We start from the raw sequence: 20,168 nt of genomic DNA, 5'->3' as shown, positions 1-20,168 counted from the left end.
CAGCTGCTGACAAGCCATGCAACCATTGGAAACTTCCTCAGATGCTGTACCCTCTTCTCTCTATTCTGCTAGTCCCACTAGAGTATAGTCATTTGACAAACATATTGTTCAAGTGCCCTATTTGATTACTAATTGCTCTTAATTTTGTCAATGATCTTTTCCGAGAATGGTTGCCTTGTGAGACACCAGCCAGGCGAAATGGTCTTTTTGCATAGATCTCCAAGCACAATCAGGTCCTAAATACACTGTATTTATTTCTTTCACTGAGCATACACCTATGTCCTGGTTTACTCCATTCAAGGAGTTTGTGCAAGTTCTTTTGCACTTACACCTTTATTCTCTTTATACCCTTATCAACATGCTAGTGTATGAAATATATGAAGCAGCCAACTGCAATTTTGCAGATCAAAACAGATGATTCAGGAAGGGTGAGGAGGGGAAGGAAGAGAAAAGATAGATAACTTAGTTTTCATTTTAAAGCAAAGTTAATTTTAAAAATACTTGAAATGTAACACTTCCTAACTCATGTCTCATCTGTAGTATATTGCAGTGTGCAAAGTTCCCATCCCACTCTTTAAAAAATTAAATGTTACGTATGAAAACCAGAAGTAACAAATACTGAATAAACTCTGCAGCATTTTGTAAAGTTGGCGCAAGGTTTCCCTGGCACCTGTGGCAGTCAAATTACAAACATCATTTCAAGCCCAGGAGGCCTTGTGTGTGTACTTAATCGTAGAAGAAATTAAATTTACACTTGCTTCCTATTAGGCATATGAAATTGCAAAAACTATTTCTTAACCTGCTTAATAACGAAGTTTTATCTCTGTCCTTCCTCCAACTACTGTGGTATTGCTGAAAGTTAGAAACCAAAGAAAAATGGTACGAAAGTAGACTACATTTTAAAAGATAAACACCTACTCAAACCATTTTTCATGTAGTCCATTTTGCTGAGTCACAAACTGCAGCACTGGAGGACACAGCTACATTCTAGGCTCCTAACTGGGGAAGCTAAATTAGTTGGGTAGTAGTACCTTTTTAACTGCGATTAATACAAACACATGAGCCCTCCAGAGGCCAATTCTGAACCTGCAAACTCCTGCCCTGTATTGCCCTGTGGACGAACACACTGCTTGGAGAAGGAATGTAGACAGGCTAGCTAGTTCATCTCAACAGCCGTGTTCAGTGGCAGGTCCACACTGCATCCCACCAAACCCCTTTACGGCATAAACTTGGGTCCAAGTCCTGCCAACTTACACATGGCCCTGAGAAGCCAATCCACACCTCCTTGTTGAAAGAAGAGTGCAGACAAAGAAAGTGCAGGACTGGCTAAAGCCTTAACACTTTGGCACATTAGGCCAACTCATACTTGAGCACATTGCCGAAAAGTATGTGAGCAGTACTAAGGACTTCTGAGGTAATGCTAACCGAAGTCACGTGTATCTGTTCAAGCCTCACATTTTCTTGTAGTAGTTCTGGTCTGCCAAAGAGACGAATGTGTAATTGTACTGCAATTACCTGCACGGTTTTTCTTTTAAAGCAAAAATTATGAGATTTTAGCCATTCTTCCCAACATTTAAATACCATAATCATTTAGTCATGCAACATTTCTACGATCTACTGAATGATTTCTTTTTCTGGATCATTTTTCTTCTCCGATTGTAGGCTTTTTGGTTTTAGAAATAAAACATCGTTAAGCAGAATTTAATGTAAATTTAAACATGGAAAGTAATGACAGTGTGCTACAAAATTCATATCATCACAGATTACAGCTATTGGATAACTCTCTAACTTTAAAGGTGTCACTATACTCTTACAAAATAAAAAAAATATTAATTTTAAATTCCTGTGTCTATAATGGACACAATCTACCTATATTACACATGAACAGACCACACAAAAGTCAACAAGAGCCTATAGCACTCCACGGTGGTTAATAGTTCCTGAGTGCCCATCCACATTTTCTCCTGGACTGGGGCCTACCTTACATTCATTCTTATCAGGTTGCCAAATAATTCCTTTATTGTCACTATTTTCACTAAAAAGAAATATATCAACCACTCCCTTATTTTTCTTAGGAGGAGTACTCCCATATAGAAATATTTTTATATGTTGCAGTATGGCATGACATACCTTTATATTAATTGTCCAATATTATTTGTATTAATTGTCTGATATGATGGAAAAATAGTTACCGCTCTTTTTGTCTATCTAGGGGCTTTTTTTTGCATGCACAAAATAACCTTCTGAAGTATTTGACTAATTGAATTTCACCTTTATACTGTCTTTGTCATATTGGAGCTATTAAAAGAAAAAAATACAGATTTCTACATACCTGCTTGTCAAATGCTACCCAAGCAGGAGCATCACTTCCCATGCCTTCAGGAAACACACTGTATTTAGGTTTCAGCTTCTGACCAGGTAATGGTTCACCTCCTATTCCAGGTTTATCTTCTGCAACCAGCATAGCAACATTATTGCAGTAACCCCAGTGCTGTGACTTGTGGAACTTTTCTTTCCCTATCTGTCAAAAGTTTGGAAGAAAAAGAGAGAAAAAAAAATCTGTGTGTTTGTTCTTAAATCCATAAGAGTTAACTATCTAGGCAAGGGGGATTAGTCATGGAAAAGTTTCTCTATAATTACTTTTGATACAGAATCTAAAAACCTGTAACAACTGGAATGCTGCAAGTGAAGTGATACATTTCATTGGTCAATTTGCCAGCCTTATAGACAAAAATGAAAAAATATTCCAGTAATTTACCCCAGCTGAGAGACAGGATGATACTGGCCGTTACCCCCCCTCCTCCTTCCCTGCAACAAGGATTAAGGCATGTGGTAGAAAGAAGCAAGTCACCAATGAGAACCGTTCCAAAAGGTAGAGGGGAAAAGCCTTTTCCATAGATCTCCAGAGGACAAATGCAAATGGTTCAGGAGTACCCAGAGAACAGCCTGCTCTCATTACGTATGTCAAAGATCTTATTTACGCTTGCATCCCCTAGTGCAAAATAAATAGCTGTGTACTGGTGAATACACTTGAAATTTGGGAGGTTGGATCTGAATCAAGACAGAATATTCATTCCATCTGGGCTTATTCCAAAAGAAGGTCTCTGTAGTGAATTCTTTATATTATTACTATTTTTTCAGGCAATTAAGGATGGAGTGCTTAAAAAAATATGCACAACCAACTGCAAAGAAACCCATCTTGCCTACTTGCATTTCTTGGCTGGGGCTGGAGCCAGTCTTGAAGTGATGCAGAAAAGCCTCTGGCCTCACATGAATATCAGTCCTGCCTGTGAGAATGTCCCTCCTAATGAGCTGCCTGCTCTGCTGGCCAGTTCCCTCGAACGGAGGCAGCCAGTGTGAGCTGCACTCAGGCAGCAATCCCCCAATGACCCTACACATCAGTCTCCCATGAGAGGACAGGGAAATAGGAAAAGCCGACAGAAAGCTCCACTAACCCTCCTTCCCATGAGCAGCAGTTCTGACTCGTTAGCTGCTCTCGCTCTGCTATTCCTCCCTTGCTCACCCTCTCAAATCCTCGAAACACTTTGTCTGGGAAAGCAGAGAAGGGGCACTGGGTAATTGCACCCCGGCACACCTAGTAAGGGGAGATGGAGACTACTACAGCTGTGTCCTCCCTTGGCCTGCGACTGGGTGAACATGGGAAAAGATGAGGCTGAAAGGGGAGGAACTGATGTTACGGGTGAGCACAGAGAAGGCCCTGGGTAGAAGAAAAGTCTGGGCAGCAAAATTTTCATAGTAGCACCAGAGCAGGTATGTTGGCAAAGCAGCAGAGGGTCAAAATTGCCTCTCATTTGGTAGACTGAGCAATGCTAATTATCATACACATAGATATTTAAACCAGTACTCCCTCAAAAGGTATAGACAGCTCTAGGTTACTATCAGGAATCAAAAATCGCCAAGAAAAACAACAAAAAAAGGAACAGATCTTTGTTCTTCATCATGGCAACATTCAAGTGCTCCAAGATAACGTAACACGCTCAACATCACACTTCTGGGAACAAGTGCAAGAGTGAAGCAGCAAAACCTGAAAGTAACCAAATAGTTATTTCATTCTGTCAATATGAAAGAGAGTGAGGAATCTGAAAGGCAGCTAACCTACCTCATGGCTCACAGCATTCAACGCTCATGTATACAAACTACTGCACACTGAAAGTTACAATCTGAACTGTTCACCTGCCTTGCAGTGCTCTAAATCCAATGACAGGACAGAGAGCTGCCCTTGACATGAACAGCTCAATCCCTACCATAGCTTAACCTTTGCTTAAAATTCTTTTGCATACCACTTGTGTCCTTTTGCAAGGACAGTGGTATGGAAAATAATAAATTACTATTTTTACAAATTATTATTTCAATACCATAATCAATGGCCATACCTTGCTTAGGTTAACAACAGCTGGGCTAGCCAGCACCCTTTGAAATAGTCATTGCCAAATAAGATAAGGTTCATATACTGGAGACAGTAACGATTTGGAGTATGGAAGCATTTCCCCAAACAAGATATTTAAAAGAGGTGAATAAAAGGGCACAAGACAAGTGTCATAGTTTAAAGAATAATACAAAGGAAAATAAGAAGTACTCCTGAACCATATGTTTACAACTCACAAACATGGGTTACTGAATAAAAGATAAAATCAACAAAAGGAAATACTTGTTTATGTAACAACTAGTTAGCCCATGGGCCCCCCTGCCACACAGCATTGTTCAAGCCAGGAATTTAACAAAATTTTAAAAAGAGCTGCATATTTGCAGGAATAATGCCCAAAATAAAATACAAAATGTCATGCTTCGGTGCACAGTGTAAGCACTGACATTTAGGCATTAGGAGCAGATCTTCATGTGGTCATCCCACTCTTCCCTGAAGAAGCGAACACAGGTGCTCTCTTGGTACAGAACTCTGGAACAGACACTGACAGGGTTTGGCACCCACTTTGTAACACATCTGCACTTGGGATGGTTTTCTCCAGCTCCTCTGGGCACTACTGAGCTGCCCTTTCTTCTTCTCCTTCTTATTTTAATAGTTTTGCTCCTCGGTAAACTGATAAAAGAACTAGGGAGAAGTCAGAATGGGAGGGAGCTTTCTGCATTTATCAGTTCAAATATGGAATAACTACAGTCAAGCTGAGTTTTGAAAGGGAAATTTCTAGGCAGAAACATCTGATTTATACTGAAGGTGCTACAGAACAGATCCACTTTGTGGCACAGCAAGTATTTAATTATTTTCCCCATATTACGAAAGCATGAGTTAGGGAGAAAAGCATAGTTATCAAAGCACAGCGAGGGTGGCAGTTTTCCTGAGCAAAGGAAAACTTTTCATGTCCTCAAAGCTTCTTCTCGAAGCATTTGTTATTCATCTGTTTCTGGGTTTTGGCCAGCTACAGTGTGGCAAAGTGTTTATCAAAGTAATCCAGGTTTGGTCCTGCTGGAAATTTTCCAGAGTTTAGGGGTGAAATTGAAACATCATTCACAATTTGGTATGAAAAATACACAGCCCAACAGCTGCAATTCTGTTAAGAATCTTTTGTGGCATTCTTGTAACTTTTTAGGCTTCAACAGAAAGACTATGTTAGATTCCTAATCATAGAATTACTTATAAGTCCCTTCTCCATGAAAAGCACCTAAAACCATATGCAAAATAATCTCTTCTAAAGGTCTGTACAGTTATTTCTTAAAAAAAAAAAAAAAACCAAACAGTTTAAGAAAAAGAGTAATTATAATTGAAAATAACAAAAGAGAAAAAAGACATTTGGGAAACTTCAGCTAATGAACTCAGACCACATCCAGCCTAAAATAGTGACAGAACATCATGTTACCTCCACAGTAATATTAAATGACTTCTAAAAGAAATCTGTGAGAGTGCAGGGAAAGAGCTTTGCTGTGTCTGCTGTGCTAATGCAGCTAAACTGAGCAGGCTGTAGATCTGCTGAACAAAGCTGGCCTTTTTCTGTGCGATGAGCCTGAAATAAATATTGAGGATACATTCAATAGTGACTAATGCAAAGGTCAGGATTCTCTGACTGCAGCTACTGGCTTTGCAAACTCAGCCACTGCAGTCCTTGGGGAACACTGCCTTGTGCACTCTCCATCTTGCTCTATTATACTCTGGTACAGTCACAGCAAACTCATCAGGGAGCTGCACGTTTCAGCCAAACCATACACAACTGGAAATCTCTCACGACAGCAGCTGGAGTGATGAGGGAGCCCTGTGACACAGAGTCTCAGGAGCTATGTGGTTTTAACCAAGTCCCACAGGGAGTTATGGCAGAAGCCGCTGGTAGCAGTCCTGTTCTCTTCCCCATATCCATTTTTAATTCCCACCTTAAGAACAGCAGCTGCACTGTGGAGGTCCTGCTCAAATCCTGTTTCAGGATGAACTGTGGCATTTCTGAACTACTCCAGGCTGCTGATACAGTCTACTGGTTGCTTCAGCTAAGTAATAGAAATAAATGTAAATGCTGCACACTGTGCCAGTCAAATTCATGTGATCCCCTGCTCTGTGGAAAGCGCAGGTCACCACCAGAGATGAGACAAACAGCAGAAATTCCTGCAATCCTTATAAGTAGCATCTCTCACAAAGTTAGCACTCACTGCTTAGTGAAAAGCCATATTTCAGCTACCGATTTTCAAATCTTTTATCATCCCCAGCTTGCTGCAGAGGTTTCAGTATGTTCAGAGGTTAAGTGGTACTGTAAAAGGATTACCTTAAGACATTGTTCCCCGAAACTGTGGTGCCCCTCTCACACATCCCAGAACAAAGTGCATCATCACGAACAGCCTAGATCAATACAGGAAAGATATGCAGCTGTTGGAGCGGGTCCAGCGGAGGGCCACAAAAATGATCAGAGGGCTGGAGCACCTCTCCTATGAGGAAAGGCTGAGACAGATGGGGTTGTTCAGCCTGGAGAGGAGAAGGCTCCAGAGAGACCACATAGCAGCCTTCTAGTACCTGAAAGGGGCCTTATGAGAAAGATGGGGACAGACTTTTTAGCAGGGCCTGTTGCGGCAGAACAAGGGGTAACAGTTTTAAACCAAAAGAGGGTAGATTCAGACTAGATATAAGGAAGAACTTTTTTACAATGAGGGTGGTGAAATACTGGAACAGGTTGCCCAGAGAGGTGGTGGATGCCCCATCCCTGGAAACATTCAAGGTCACATTGGACGAGGCTCTGAGCAACCTGATCTAGTTGAAGATGTTCCTGCTCACTGCAGGGGGGTTGGACTAGATGACCTTTAAGGGTCCCTTCCAACCCAAACTATTCTATGATTCTCTTAGCTTGCTCTTACTACCTGAGCTGGTACAGCCTGAGAGAAGACAACAGATGGATACAAAGTAAAGGGTCCAAAATTCAACCCTGACCGGCAGCTACAGGAAGATTTGGGTTTGGCGGTTGTGAACAGAGAGAGATCTGGGGGATTGGGCTCAAGGGGCAGGAGATAGTGGAAGGGGTTCAGGAAAGGGCAGGGAAAGAAGCAGAAAAGGCACAGCAGGCAGACTTATAAAGAGGTTGGTAATCGCTCTGCCAAAAAAACTAATGTTCCATTTTGGCACCAATGATTACAGAACAGCAGAAAATACTCAGGCCAGGAAACACAGAGACAGCAACAGTAGCACAGTTGAGGGTAATTCCAAGCTCCTGCAATAAACAAGAGGAATTTCTGCTGCACCACTGAAGTTTGCAACAGAAACTGATATTCTCAAGGATGTATTTTCCCCCCGAGATCTATAAACTCATTGTCCGATTCTCTGAGAAATGCCATGTAGAATTGTTGCACAGAATTCCCTCTCTGAGAGGGATTTCAAACCTCAGGCAAGAAAATACACTGGTCAGCTAGCACCTTGTATATCTGACCCATATGAATATGCTGTCCTCTATAAGGCAAGGACATCAATCTGGTATCAGAAGGGACAGCTGCCTTGGACAATGGGAGGTAGACCAGTTACACTAACAAAGTAATGATGCCGTTGCACTGCAACCAGTGTCATGCCTAACACAGTCCAGACTCTGAATGCACAAACTTTTTCCTGCAATAACAGGGTAAACTTATTATATGCTACATTTCCACCACATGCAGAATTAAATATGGTTATCAAGATCCATGATCTTCTGTCTTGAAAAACAGGCAACACGCATATAACTCGTATAGACAAAGCTGAATATCTCACTGTTTGAGTATCAGTTGGGCTCTGCAGACAGAAGCTACAGCATCTAGGTCTCCCCTCAGCTCTTAAACATTGGTTTCAGTGGCAAGAACAAAAGAAAAGAAATTAAGAATTCCCCTTTTCAAGGGTATGCAACAGGTAGCGAATTTTTCAAACAGGTAACCCAAAAATTACTGTTTGTGAAAATAAAGAAATGAGTAAACTCTTTAATGCAACAGGACAGTAAATGATGTGTGAGTACCACATCCTGCCACTGCCACCAGACAAGGCACTTCTCTAAGGCTGTCAGGACAGAGGAGCATCAGCCTTGCCAAGGGGCAGCAGCACCCCCAGCACAGACTCTGGCCTCCCCAGCCTCTGCGAAAGGGAAAGGTCTGACTTCTGCCTGTTAGCCAGCTCCCTGAACAGAGGGCCTTTGCAAGTGGGCAGGAGATGGGCTAATCTGGTCAAAATACCAGGCTGCTCTGTCATTCGATCTCCTGATCGCCCACATGTGAACGTGACAGGCACTGCTGATGAGCAGCTTATCTTTGGACTTCGTTCAAGGAACAGGAGTTTTAAAGGAGGTGAATGGGGTTTATTTGATGGGTGGACTTGTGTGTACACAAACTAATGTAATTTTGATTTTAAAGAGATTTGAAAAAATAGGGGTGGTTCCTTTTACTCTCTTTGTAGACAGTAATTTATGCTCCTGATGCCTTCTGCTAGCAGTCATTCTTCTCCACCCCATCAAACCAAACATCAAACATGGCACTGCTTGTGCTATACCTGTCCCCTTCATCCTTGCTCTTCATTTAGCGCAAAGGAAACATTACCTTACGTTACCGTAGGAACCACTCTGGCTGTTTTAAAAGTGCGTATCACCACCCTATGTTTCCCTCCAGTCTCATTAACTGTGACGCCTGAGCAGCAAGATTTTGTCTCAGCTACGCAGGACCACAGCAGCAGCAGCGCTCTCGGGGAAGGTGCTGAATGTGGCACCAGTTGAGGGAGGGAAATATAGTAAAAACCAGGCAGTGGCTGCTGCCCTTCACTGTGCCAGCACAAAGGGTGGCAGCGAGCTGCCTGGCCTCGTTGCCCTTGCTCCCGGCCAGAGATGAAGTGTTTCTGCACCTGGCTAGAGAGGAAGTAAGTGTTCCTGGTACAGTGAGTTAAAAGTAATAATAATCGTAACAGAGGGGTAACACATGGGCCAGTGGCTCTTAGATCCAGACACTTAAGTGCTGCGAAAAGATTTCTTACTTCCCATTTGCCAATGCAGTCCCTGCTGCTCTGAAGTTAGACCCCATGTCCCTAACTATCTTAAAGCTCTGTTTTTCTGGAGACAGCCCAGCCACCTTATTAAACACATCCAAGGTAATCAAAACACATATGTACTCCTCTTCCACTATCTTTTGTGGGCCTATATATGAGGCCGGTGGAAGCATTAGGGGCAGAGAAAAGAAGATCGCAAGCATTAGCTTGAACAATGATAAGAGTGGAATTAATACCCATAATCATAAACCAAGGGCTGACAGCAATAGTAGTCCCCTGTCCCTTGCTCATCTTTCTTCAGGGGATGCTTTGCTACTGTTGTTTCTGTGCAATAAGAGGCATTGATGGCAATGCTTAGAGTACTAACAGGTGAAAATACTTTCTTCCTTTTCGATTTATCTATAGCAGTGATACTTTTTTTTGCCTTTAAATATGCTCTTCTTGGCCTCTCATTTGTGGAACCAAATGAAAATAAAATTAAATCTAATAGCCAACAACTAAGCAGAGATCAGAAATTATTTTCAAGAAGGGTGAGTTATCAGTATTAACTCCACTATCTCAAGGACTGTACAAGAAGAGCAATCTGAAGCCCTAACAATGGTATAACCCTGGGTTTACAATGCTGTCTTGTCGCAATCGTGACTTGGTTTTCACACCTTTAGTTCTCATAACACATAAGCACACTATATGTACTTCAGCACGTAGTGTTCAATGTTCTTTAAAGGTAAGGGAAGTAGGTGGAGCAAGAGACCCCCTTGGTTTAACTGCAAGCTTCTGAGTCTGCTCAAAACCAAAAGAGAAGTATACCAGAGATGGAAAAGAAGATGAATACCTGTCAAGAAACACAAGGGCATTGCTAGGGTGTGCAGAGATGCAGTTAGAAAAGCAAAAGCTCAACTCTAATTGAAATTGGCCAGAGATGTCAAAAGCTACAAGAAAGGGTTTTTCAGGTACGTAAACAACAAGCAGAAACAGAAGAAAAATATTGGCCTGCTGTTAAACAGGAGAGGTGAATTAGTCACCAACCACGCTGAAAAGGCAAAGGTTCTCAACACCTTCTTCACCTCTGTCTTTACCAGCACTGTTGGGACCCAGGTCTTGGGAACAAAAATCCGGGTTGATGGAAACACAGGCCCACCGTCAGTGAAGGAAGAGTTGGTATGTGAACTGTTACAGGAACCTGACCCCTACAAATTGATGGACCCTGACCATATCCACCCAAGGGTGTTAAGAGAGCTGGCTGACATCACTAGGAGGCCGCTCTCCATAATCTTTGAGAGGTCATGGAGATCGGGGGACATCCCAGAAGACTGGAAGAAGGCTAATGTCACCCCCATCTACAATAAGGGCTTAAAGGATATTATAGATATTATATTAAAGGATATTATAGGATATTATAGGCCCATCAGTCTTACTTCAGTCCCTGGGAAAGTTATGGAACAAATCCTCCTGGGGGCTATCACAAGTCAAAAGAAGAACGTGATTGGGAAAAGCCAGCACGGATTCACCAAGGGTGAACTGTGCTTGACAAACCTGATTGCCTTCTGCCACAAAGTAACCTGCTCAGTTGATGTGGGGTGAACAGTCGACATTGTCTATCTGGATTTCTCCAAGGCTTTCAGTAAGGTTCCCCTCAGCCTCCACCTAGAGAAACTGGTGCGTTATGTTCTAGACCGTGGGGTGGGTGGGGAACTGGCTGACAGACAACACCCAGAGGTTGGTGGTAAATTGCTCCTATTGAAACTGGCAACCTGTCACAAGCAGGGTCCCCCAGGAATCGATACTGGGCCTAGCACTGTTTAATATCTTCATTGAGTGATCTGGATGATGGGATCAAGTGTACCCTGATGAAGTTTGCCAACAATAGCAAACTGAGTGGGGAAGTGGAGACTTCAGAAGGGAAAGCCACCCTGCAGGAAGACCCTGATAGGCTAGAAGATAGGTGCGCTTGATAGGGCTAACAAGAACCTTATGAAGTTCAGCAAGGACAAGTGTAAGGTCTTGCACCTGGGAAAACATAATCCAACAGTGCAGCACAGACTGGGATCTACCTGGCTGGAGACCAGCTGTGTGGAAAGGGACCTAGGGGTCCTGGTGGACAAGAAGCTCAATATGAGTGAACCATGTGCTGCAGTGGCAAAGAAAGCCAACAGTATGCTGGGTTGCATCAACAAGGGTATCACCAGCAGAGATAATGAAGTCATTATCCCACTCAGTGCTGGTCAGGCCACACTTGGAATACTGTGTTCAGTTTTGGTCCCCGCTATGCAAAAAAGATGTGGACAGGCTGGAGAGGGTCCAGAGGAGGGCCATAGAGATGATCAAAGGACCAGGAAGCCTGCCATATGAGGAAAGGCTGAGAGTACTGAGTTTGCTCAGCCTTGAGAAAAGGCGGCCCAGGGGAGACCTCATCACCATGTTTCGGTATTTAAAGGGTGACTACAAAGAAGATGGAGACTCCCTTTTTACAAGCAGTCACATGGAAAAGATGAGGGGTAATGAGTGCAAGTTACTCCTGGGGAGATTCCAACTGGACGCAAGAGAAAAATTTTTCACAATGAGAACAATTGGCCATTGGAATAATCTCCCCAGGGAAGTGGTGGATTCCCCAGCATTGGACACTTTTAAGATTCAGCTGGACAGGATGCTGGGCCATCTTGTCTAGACCGTGCTTTCACCAAGAAAGGTTGGACCAGATGATCCTTGAGGTCCCTTCCAACCTGGTATTCTATAGTTCTATGATTCTCTACATTTAACTCTTCCCAAGGATGTGAAGCTAAATACTGTGCCTCTTCTCTGAAAAAGGAGGCACCATGTCTATCACAAAGCCTCTGCACTCCTCCCATGGAGCTCTGGAGACAACTCACTCCATCATACTCCAAGAACAATAATCTCTATCAATTAAGTTAAATTGAAATTTGGAGAACAATAAAGTTCTAGATAACATTGAGCTGAGCTATTCTGCGTCCACCTAGCAAATCCCAATGGTACACACCTATTTCAACGTTGTTGATATGCCCACTCAGCAGCTACCCGAAGTGTTATATATACAACCCTTTACAATACAAATTTGAATTCAGCAAGAGAGACTGAGTATTCACCACCAGACCCTTTTTCTTCCTTCTAAAATAATGGCATCCAGCCTGCTGTTTGTGGGGAAGAAGCTGCCTGAAAGATCCTCAGTGCTTTTAAGCTGGGCTCCTCCTGCAAGAGGTCCTGTGTTTGCACACACCTGTGCAATGCTGACACACCAAGTGAGGCTGGGGAGTCCACATATTTCTACATAATTTGATGTTCCCTGTACCAGCACCTAGGCAGCTATTATTGCCTCTACTTCTCTTGTTTTTTTAGAGAGCTGCCAGAGGTTTTACACTGGACTGTGCTTAATGCAAACTGATTCATAGCTCATAAAGTGGACTCCAGATATGCTAACAGCATGGAGAAGTCTCATACTGAAGTGGTACTGATGCTTATGGTATCAATGGCATTAATACACGTGTCTTTATACATCATTTGGAAATTGTCCTGGAACTACATCATCACCTTCTACACCCTCCTTCATAGGGTGGACCAGACTAAGGAGCTAGCAAAGCATCCCAGCAGTCAGGCTGCAAAAACAAGGGCTCTAACGGCCACAACACATTCATAGTGTAAAAACAATAGATTCCCTTCCAGATATTTTAACGTTATTAAGAATGTATACGCTGTTTCATCTGCCTCCTGAAGGCACCAGCTACAGTGCCATGCCTGAACCCTTCCTTACCTCCTGCACATTTCACAGTACAGATTGTATTCAGCAAATGTCTAGCTATCCTTGAAGAACAAGCTTGAAGTCGTGATGGCAGACTTCTCTTTTGTTTGCTATTGTAGCTCATGATAAAAATACCATCTTATATATTCACAGACTGCCATCGATATTTAAAAGTACTGGCAACTCTGAAAAACCACATTAGCATCCCTAGCATTTCCCACACACACACACCTCTGCAAAGACGTTTTGGTTTATTTAGAGGGTATCTGCCTCTCCCCATTTTGCTTTGTTAGAGGCACAACAAGAGCTCAGACTGTCCCACAGCAGCTGCCAGATCCCTCAGTCCCGGCCTCTCAAGGTGAAACCGGAGGAGGTTTGTACACCTAATCGCATCTCGCTTTCCACTGCCGGGTAAGAAGAGGGGGGGAAACGGCCTCGCCGTGGCACCGGCGCTTCCTCGCCACCCCTGGGCTCGACTCCGAAGGGAGCACCTGCGCCTCACCCCCTCCTGCCGGCGCCACCGACAGGCAAAACGCATCTTATTCCGCCCTCGTCCCCCCTCAGGCTGGCGGAGCGCTACCGGCGCCCGCCGTGTGGCGGCCGCGCCACCCCCCGGCCTGGCCTGGCCTGGCCTGGCCTGGCCTGAGGGGGGCGGTCGGGCCAACCGACGCCGACGCCGCTCCCACGGCAGCCCCGGCACCGGGGGCAGGGGAGGGGAGGGATAGGGGTGTCCCCTCCGCTGTCACTCACGTTCCGGTCGCGGGAGGCCCCGGGCAGGAGCGGCAGCGCCATGGCCGCCCCGACCCGCCGACAGCCCCGCGCCGCTGGGGGCGCCGTTGCCTGGAGACCGCCCGATGACGTCACGGTGGGCGGGGCGAAGGGCGGTGGAGCCGAGCGGAGCGGAGCCCCGCGGCGGCAGGCGAGGGCTGGGTGGGGGTGCGCAGCCGCTGGGCCTGGGGCTGCGAGGCTCCACGGGCAGAGCCCTTCCCGCTCCCTCCGGCCCCGGCGCCCGTTCCCCCGGTGTTATAGCCCGCCCGGGCGGTGCCGGGTGGTCTCCCGGTGGCGGCGAGGGAGGCAGGCCCTGGCCTTCGTCCTCAGGCGCCCCGCGGGCCCACAGCGGGGCGGGGGGGGAGCGAGTCGGGGTTTGCGGCCTTGGGGACCGAAATAGAACTGAATACGAATCCATTTATTTACTTTTTCAGAATTCATTGCCAGCTTCTTCGCAAATTTCAAAATTTACCTCAGAGCCAAAGCCTTGTGTAGTCCTCCTCTCCCTCCCACCTGCCGGGTGCAGCACTCTGAGCAGGGTTTCCCCCAAAAGTAACTCTGCAACCGGGGTCATGGATGGGGGCAAATCCCATTGCATCTGCCATTTTCTGCACGAGTTAATTTTTAATGTTTTTTGGTTTGTGAGTTTTATACAGCGGATTTTACTTTGGGGCCCTGGTGGGCTCAGGGGAGGTGGGGAGTGAGATGCTTTTACATCTTTTTGTTTGGTTTTTTTTGCATTTTGGTCCACCGGGATGGTGAAACTAGGTCAGTGGGTTTTCACTTTCTGGTTTTCCAGTGCTGTATTATGCACCTGCATTTGCATTTAGTGCAGAAAGGTAAACATTTAAAATGTATTTTAATTGAAAATAAAAGGAACCATCATTTTAATCACATTCATTTCATGCAGTGGGTGGTATTACGCTCAAATTTAAATATCAAACAGAAAATACACTGAGAGTTTCTCACGGATGGCTTGGGGGGGGAAGGGTTGTTTCTTTCTGTAATGGAAGTAACATTTTCCTAGTTAATAAGGGAGGATCGCCTCCGAAGCCTATTCCAGAGAATAGCAACCATGCTACGTTATGTTCCTCCGTTTTACATAGAGCTGTTCATTAATATAGTCTTTAATTAGAACTGCTTTTTACAGAAAAATGAGTTTATGGATAAAATAGGCGAAATCCAAATATTTCAATTCTGATAACACCATCACGCTGTCTCAGAGGAGCTGTACTTGAGTTGCTTAATGTCCTTATTCTCATAGATAGAGTGGATCTCCCTTGCCATATTTCATACTCTATGATGCTCCAGACCATGAAATTCCTGTAACATGTCATCTCTCCTCCCTGAAACCAAGGCTTGTGGAACAGCATGGGCAATGTGTTCGGTCTGAATGTGTCCAGGAGGTGCTCCCCATACAGCTCCCATGGAGCCCTGGTGCAGTGTTCGCTATCAGAATTGGTCTTCGGCCAAAATGTTCTGATTTCAAAAGCTGTAATTTCAGTGAAAATTCTTTCTTTTCTTATTTTTTGCCAAAAGTTCGAAATGGGGAAGAGAAGGAAAAGAGAAGGAAGGAAAGCAAGCAAGCTGTGGAAATTCTGAAGGGGTCATTGCAGGGCTCACAACGGTGCCGTACTTCAGCGTCTCCCATTGTTCTTTGCATGTTCATGTGATCCCCCGATATCCTTTCGATATGTCTTTATGTACCTGACAAACATTGCATGGGAGACAGCTGGCATGCTCATAAAACATACCTTTCAGTGTCGGCAGCTGTCATTAGAGAGCGCGGATCTTCAGAAAGTGGATCCAAAGCATTTTATAATGTGTATGTGCCAACGTGTGTCTCTGAGATTATTCAAACAACATAGCTGCCGCTTCGTGCAGAGTCCCCATAGGCCCCTTGCAACTAATGGCACAGCTTCTCATTTGGGATAGTAACCATTGTCAAAACACAATAATGAAGAGTTAGTGTCTCTTTTCACTTCATTTTTCCTCCAGAATTGGTACCTCCTGTTTAGTTTTTGTGGCTCATTACATAGCAGGGTGGTTGAAATGTCTTAATACTCTTCTGATATCAATAATAAACTGTTGCTCCAAGGTTTCAGGCAGTGCAGGCAGAGACTGTGTGTGAAAAACATGCAAGGGAAACAGCAGCACTTCTTTAGGAAGGTTGGTGAAGCGCACGGCATCAGTAGAGAGTCCAATGCATTTCCAGCAGAAAATCCCGTGAATCATCCCTGACCTTCAGGTCAAATCTTTCTGCGTAGGATTACCTTTTGCCTCACCCAGTAAAGAAGCCACAGGGAGCTGTGGAGAAGGGGAGCATCTTCCTTCTACACTAAAAGCATGGTTGCAGTGTGATGTTTTCTACCAGTCTTCAATCATCTTGTGCTTTCAAAAGTGGAAAAAAAAGTATATTCTACTTAGAATTATTTCTTCCTACATTACCTTCTCTTTGGGGTTTCTCTCACATGTTTATCTTTTTTGTTCCTTGCTGTATTCAGTCAAGAATACAGACCAAGTGAAAACAAATTAATTTTAATGTTTTTTCTGGGAAAAATAGAAGTACTACAGGAAAACCATTTTTGATAAAAGCTTTTTATTAAATGAAGATTGTTAATGACAACAAAGGCAAGCAGTTGGCAGTAGTAAATTAACTATATTCTGATGGTACTCTACGGGATAATAGTGGTGAATGTAAGTGTATTAGTTGTACAGTTCAAAGGAGGAAGAAAGCAGGAGGGAAGCTAAAGCTAGGAAAACATGGAAAATATTATTTCATTATAAAAAGAGATTTTAGTCCCTTTGTATTGGGATTGAGTTTTACTAGCAAACTTGAAATCAGTAAGGGTATTCAAGTTGTACTCTTCTGAGCAGCCCAATACTTCCAGAAAAGGCTTAATTTTAAAGCAAATACTGGTTTTTACTCTGACCAAATGCCGTTGGCTCCAGACTCTTGTTAGTCCATTTGCCTGAGTGGAAGGCCAGGTTTTCTGCTTCCAAGTAGTGTCAGTTTAGAATAGGAGAGTTTGGAAAGAAGAGGAGACCAGGGAAGTTTGACTTAAATCAGCATGATTTAGTGTCACTTCACTGTAGGGATGTGTCTGCTTCCGTCATAGGTGCTACTTCATCCCCTTTCTGGGACTGGTTTTACAGGCCATATTAAGGCTGGGCTGTCTAAAATTAGATCGTTGCCAGGCTGCCTAGTTTAAAGTGAATTATGGCCCTGTGTGGATCGTCGTGCGAGCACAGTTAGACTTGAACATAACTAAACTCCGACATACACTTAATTAGGTACCAGAAATTAAGAATGGAAAATTATTACCTATTGATACCTTCTTCCTTAGGCCTGTTTTAGAAAAATATCAAACACCATAACAGCCATCGCAGAAATCCCATGGGGGACAGGATTAGAGGAATGAAGCGCACATGCACACACACGCAGAGCCACAGCCCCACCTGTAGCTAGCTAGCGTCGGGGGAAAAAGGGCAAATCCTGACGTGGCTGTTCGTTGTGGTGCAGTGTGGGTCAACTGATCGCATTGATGAACGATCCTGAAAAATATCGATTCCTTATGTTTTCCCATGTTTTTCATTACCTCATTCATTTTGTTTTCAGCCGTCCATGAACATGTAGCATATGAAGATACTTCTTCAGTGGCCAGAAAGCAATGCTCAAACCATCATTTTTGGCTGCAGCTGTGGAGTGCTCCAGACAACTCACACAGGGAAAATCGGGCATTTTTGCGGCCACAGGTCTGTGCTGGCCATGTACCACGTGGGGGCTTGGCACGTTATTGCTGCAGCTGCCCACTGCCCCAAGAAGGTGAGGTATTAAGCGTGAATTTCCACAGCTCATGGCCCGTAACCTTTTTCTTCTGGTGGTGCTGCGGGGGATAGGAGAACAGAAAAGCAGTTACATCCAGCCTGGTCTCGCTGGAAGGTTTCCTTAGCCAGAATGACCTTTCTACGGCTAATTGCTCCAATTCAGCATGTCCTAATAAGGCACGTTTGCACGAGTCACCTCGCTCAGATCTACCGTGCCCGTTGCGGAGTGGCAGCTGGGTGGGAGCTGTAGTACCCCCGTTGGTGCTACCTCCCTGGTGCGGCCTGCCTGCTGGAGGCCATGCAGTGGGCCGGTTTTCCTCCCCTCCTGTCCCCACCCCATCACACCATCTCACAAATTCATCAGCCTCTGGAAACTTGACGGAAGAAGTTTGCTGTCTCACAGAACAAGCTCGGTGGGCGTGTTTCACTTTGCCATGCCTGTTTAATGCATTTTGAAGTTCCTACTCATCTGATACCCAGCTCTTTTACATAAGGTGTGAGCTTTCCAGGGATGTTTGCTATCAGCCTGATTTCCCTGTCATTAAAGTTGGGGAAAATATGAGGGGCTGCTTTCCTAAGTCCCCCACACTTCTGAAAGTACACGAAAAAGAAATATTCTGGGCCTGGTAGACACCTTTGAGTTGCCCCCGCTGCATATATTCAGTGAGATCTGCAGTACGGAGTAGCTGTTCAGTTCCTCTTCACCCTCCTTACGTGGGCTGATTTGAGATGCAGCCACGCTAGTAAAATGAACCTGACAGAAAAGCCTCTAATTTAATTCAGAAGCAGAATGTAGATTTTTTGCAATTAAACCATAGACACACATTTAATACAGCGCGCAGTAGTTGCCGGGAAGAGTAGGAAAAACCCGTGATAAAAGTAACTCACCTAATAAACCGACAGGAATACAGAACTCATCGGCAACATAACCATTCATCAAAATGAAGTCGAGGCCTCCAAGTTATATCGTCACTTGTGCAAACAGCAAAGCACGTGTTCCTCCCTCCAGGTAACATCTATTTCGGAGTGAAGACAAATCACCTGGGAACACGAAGCCCCTGTGGCAGGGGAGCGTGGCAGCTCTCCATCAGGAACAGCCACAAAAAGGGCAGCCATCCCCAGACAACCCCATGAAAGTCAGGGAAATGCCACTATCGCCTCGACTGCAACATCCAGACACCTGATGACAGTGTAGGCACTGCAAAACGGTGGGTCCCACTCACGGCCGCAGTAAAGAAGGGAGGCAGCTATTTCCCTCTGACTCTCTTTGGTTTTCCTTCATTTGCTCCTGACCTGTTTGGGACGTTAATGGGACTGAACCCATCCTCATCACAAACATTTCCTGACTTTCCTCTTTTTGCTGTCCCACTGCCTTGCTGACCGAAACGAGGGGTTTGGCTCAGCACAAGTGTCAGTACACACCTTTCCTCCTTTTCACCAGTGGTGTAACTTGCCCGTAGCCTGAATCTCCGTGACGGTTGTCAAAGCTCTCCCATCCAGCCAATGAGGCACCGCAAGACACTCAAAAACCCCAGCCCTGGCTCTGTTCAGCCAGACTTACCAGTCTGCTTCCTTCTGCCTAGGAAAATTCCGTTGACATTTCTCCAAGTCTTGCAAGTTGCCTTGAGGATATGCCATCGGTTGAGGCTGCATGACTGATCAATTCCTCCCTCTCCTCCCATCCTCCATTTTCCAGCTTAATCTTTTCAGCTGATGGATAAAACAACAACAAAAAAACCCTCAACAATTTTTAAAATTCCCATAGCAATAAATAGATAGATAGATTACAGTCAATTACCAGAAACTGCTATTGATCAAGGCTGGTTTAGAAGTATACTTGCTTTCTGCAATCAAGCTTACAATACAATTTGCCCTGCATTCAGCATCTATTTCAATTAAAATGAGAGGGGAAGAAATGCCACTTATTTTAAATAAAAAGCTTTCAAGCTATCCTTGCAGGCTGCTTTGAGGATCTAGGACAGATCAAAGCTGCTTTAAGAACTCATCCATTCTGCTTCAAATATGATAGCACATTGTCCACGGAAAAAATTAAGGCGGTGTAAGATATCAAAGCAGCAAGTACATTTTGGGTTTCCAAGCAGTGGTCTCAAAACTGGTGAAGGCTGCCAGAATAATAACAGAACAGGAGTGACAGTAATCCCCTCTGTCACAGAAACCAAGACATTGGCAATTGCAGGCAGCGCACCAGAAATTGCTTCTTAAATTAGTCAAGCTGTGTCTTAATGACAGTGAGGTCGTCTGTATGGATCAAAAGTCTTGGTCAATACCAGCTTCTCAAAACTGACTGAAATCGGTCAATTATGACTAAGTTAGGAGTTGAGGTTTACCCCAAACTTAATCCCTTTGCCGATTAGGGCTTTGTTCTAA

General features: G+C 44.4%; 1 protein-coding gene across 3 annotated transcripts in view; it reads right to left on the bottom strand.

Moving 5' to 3' along the window:
• Nucleotides 1–14,029, bottom strand: part of EFHC2 (EF-hand domain containing 2) — a 66,952-nt gene extending 52,923 nt beyond the window's left edge. The window contains exons 1-2 of one of the 3 annotated variants that reach the window (XM_054816430.1): nt 13,935–14,029; nt 2,333–2,521 (exon numbers count right to left, since the gene is read on the bottom strand). In XM_054816430.1, the coding sequence (XP_054672405.1) occupies nt 2,333–2,521; nt 13,935–13,976 (231 nt within the window). In that variant the 5' untranslated portion in view covers nt 13,977–14,029. Of the gene's footprint in view, nt 1–2,332; nt 2,522–13,934 lie in introns of those variants that run through there. The other 2 variants (XM_054816444.1, XM_054816438.1) reach the window with 2 other exon arrangements.
• Nucleotides 14,030–20,168: the final 6,139 nt, after the last annotated feature.

Source organism: Grus americana, chromosome 1 (genome assembly GCF_028858705.1).
Source record: "Grus americana isolate bGruAme1 chromosome 1, bGruAme1.mat, whole genome shotgun sequence".
In the NCBI taxonomy this organism is placed as follows: Eukaryota; Metazoa; Chordata; class Aves; order Gruiformes; family Gruidae; genus Grus; species Grus americana.
Note: the sequence above shows the minus strand (reverse complement) of the source record. Positions and strands in the feature narration are given on the sequence as shown.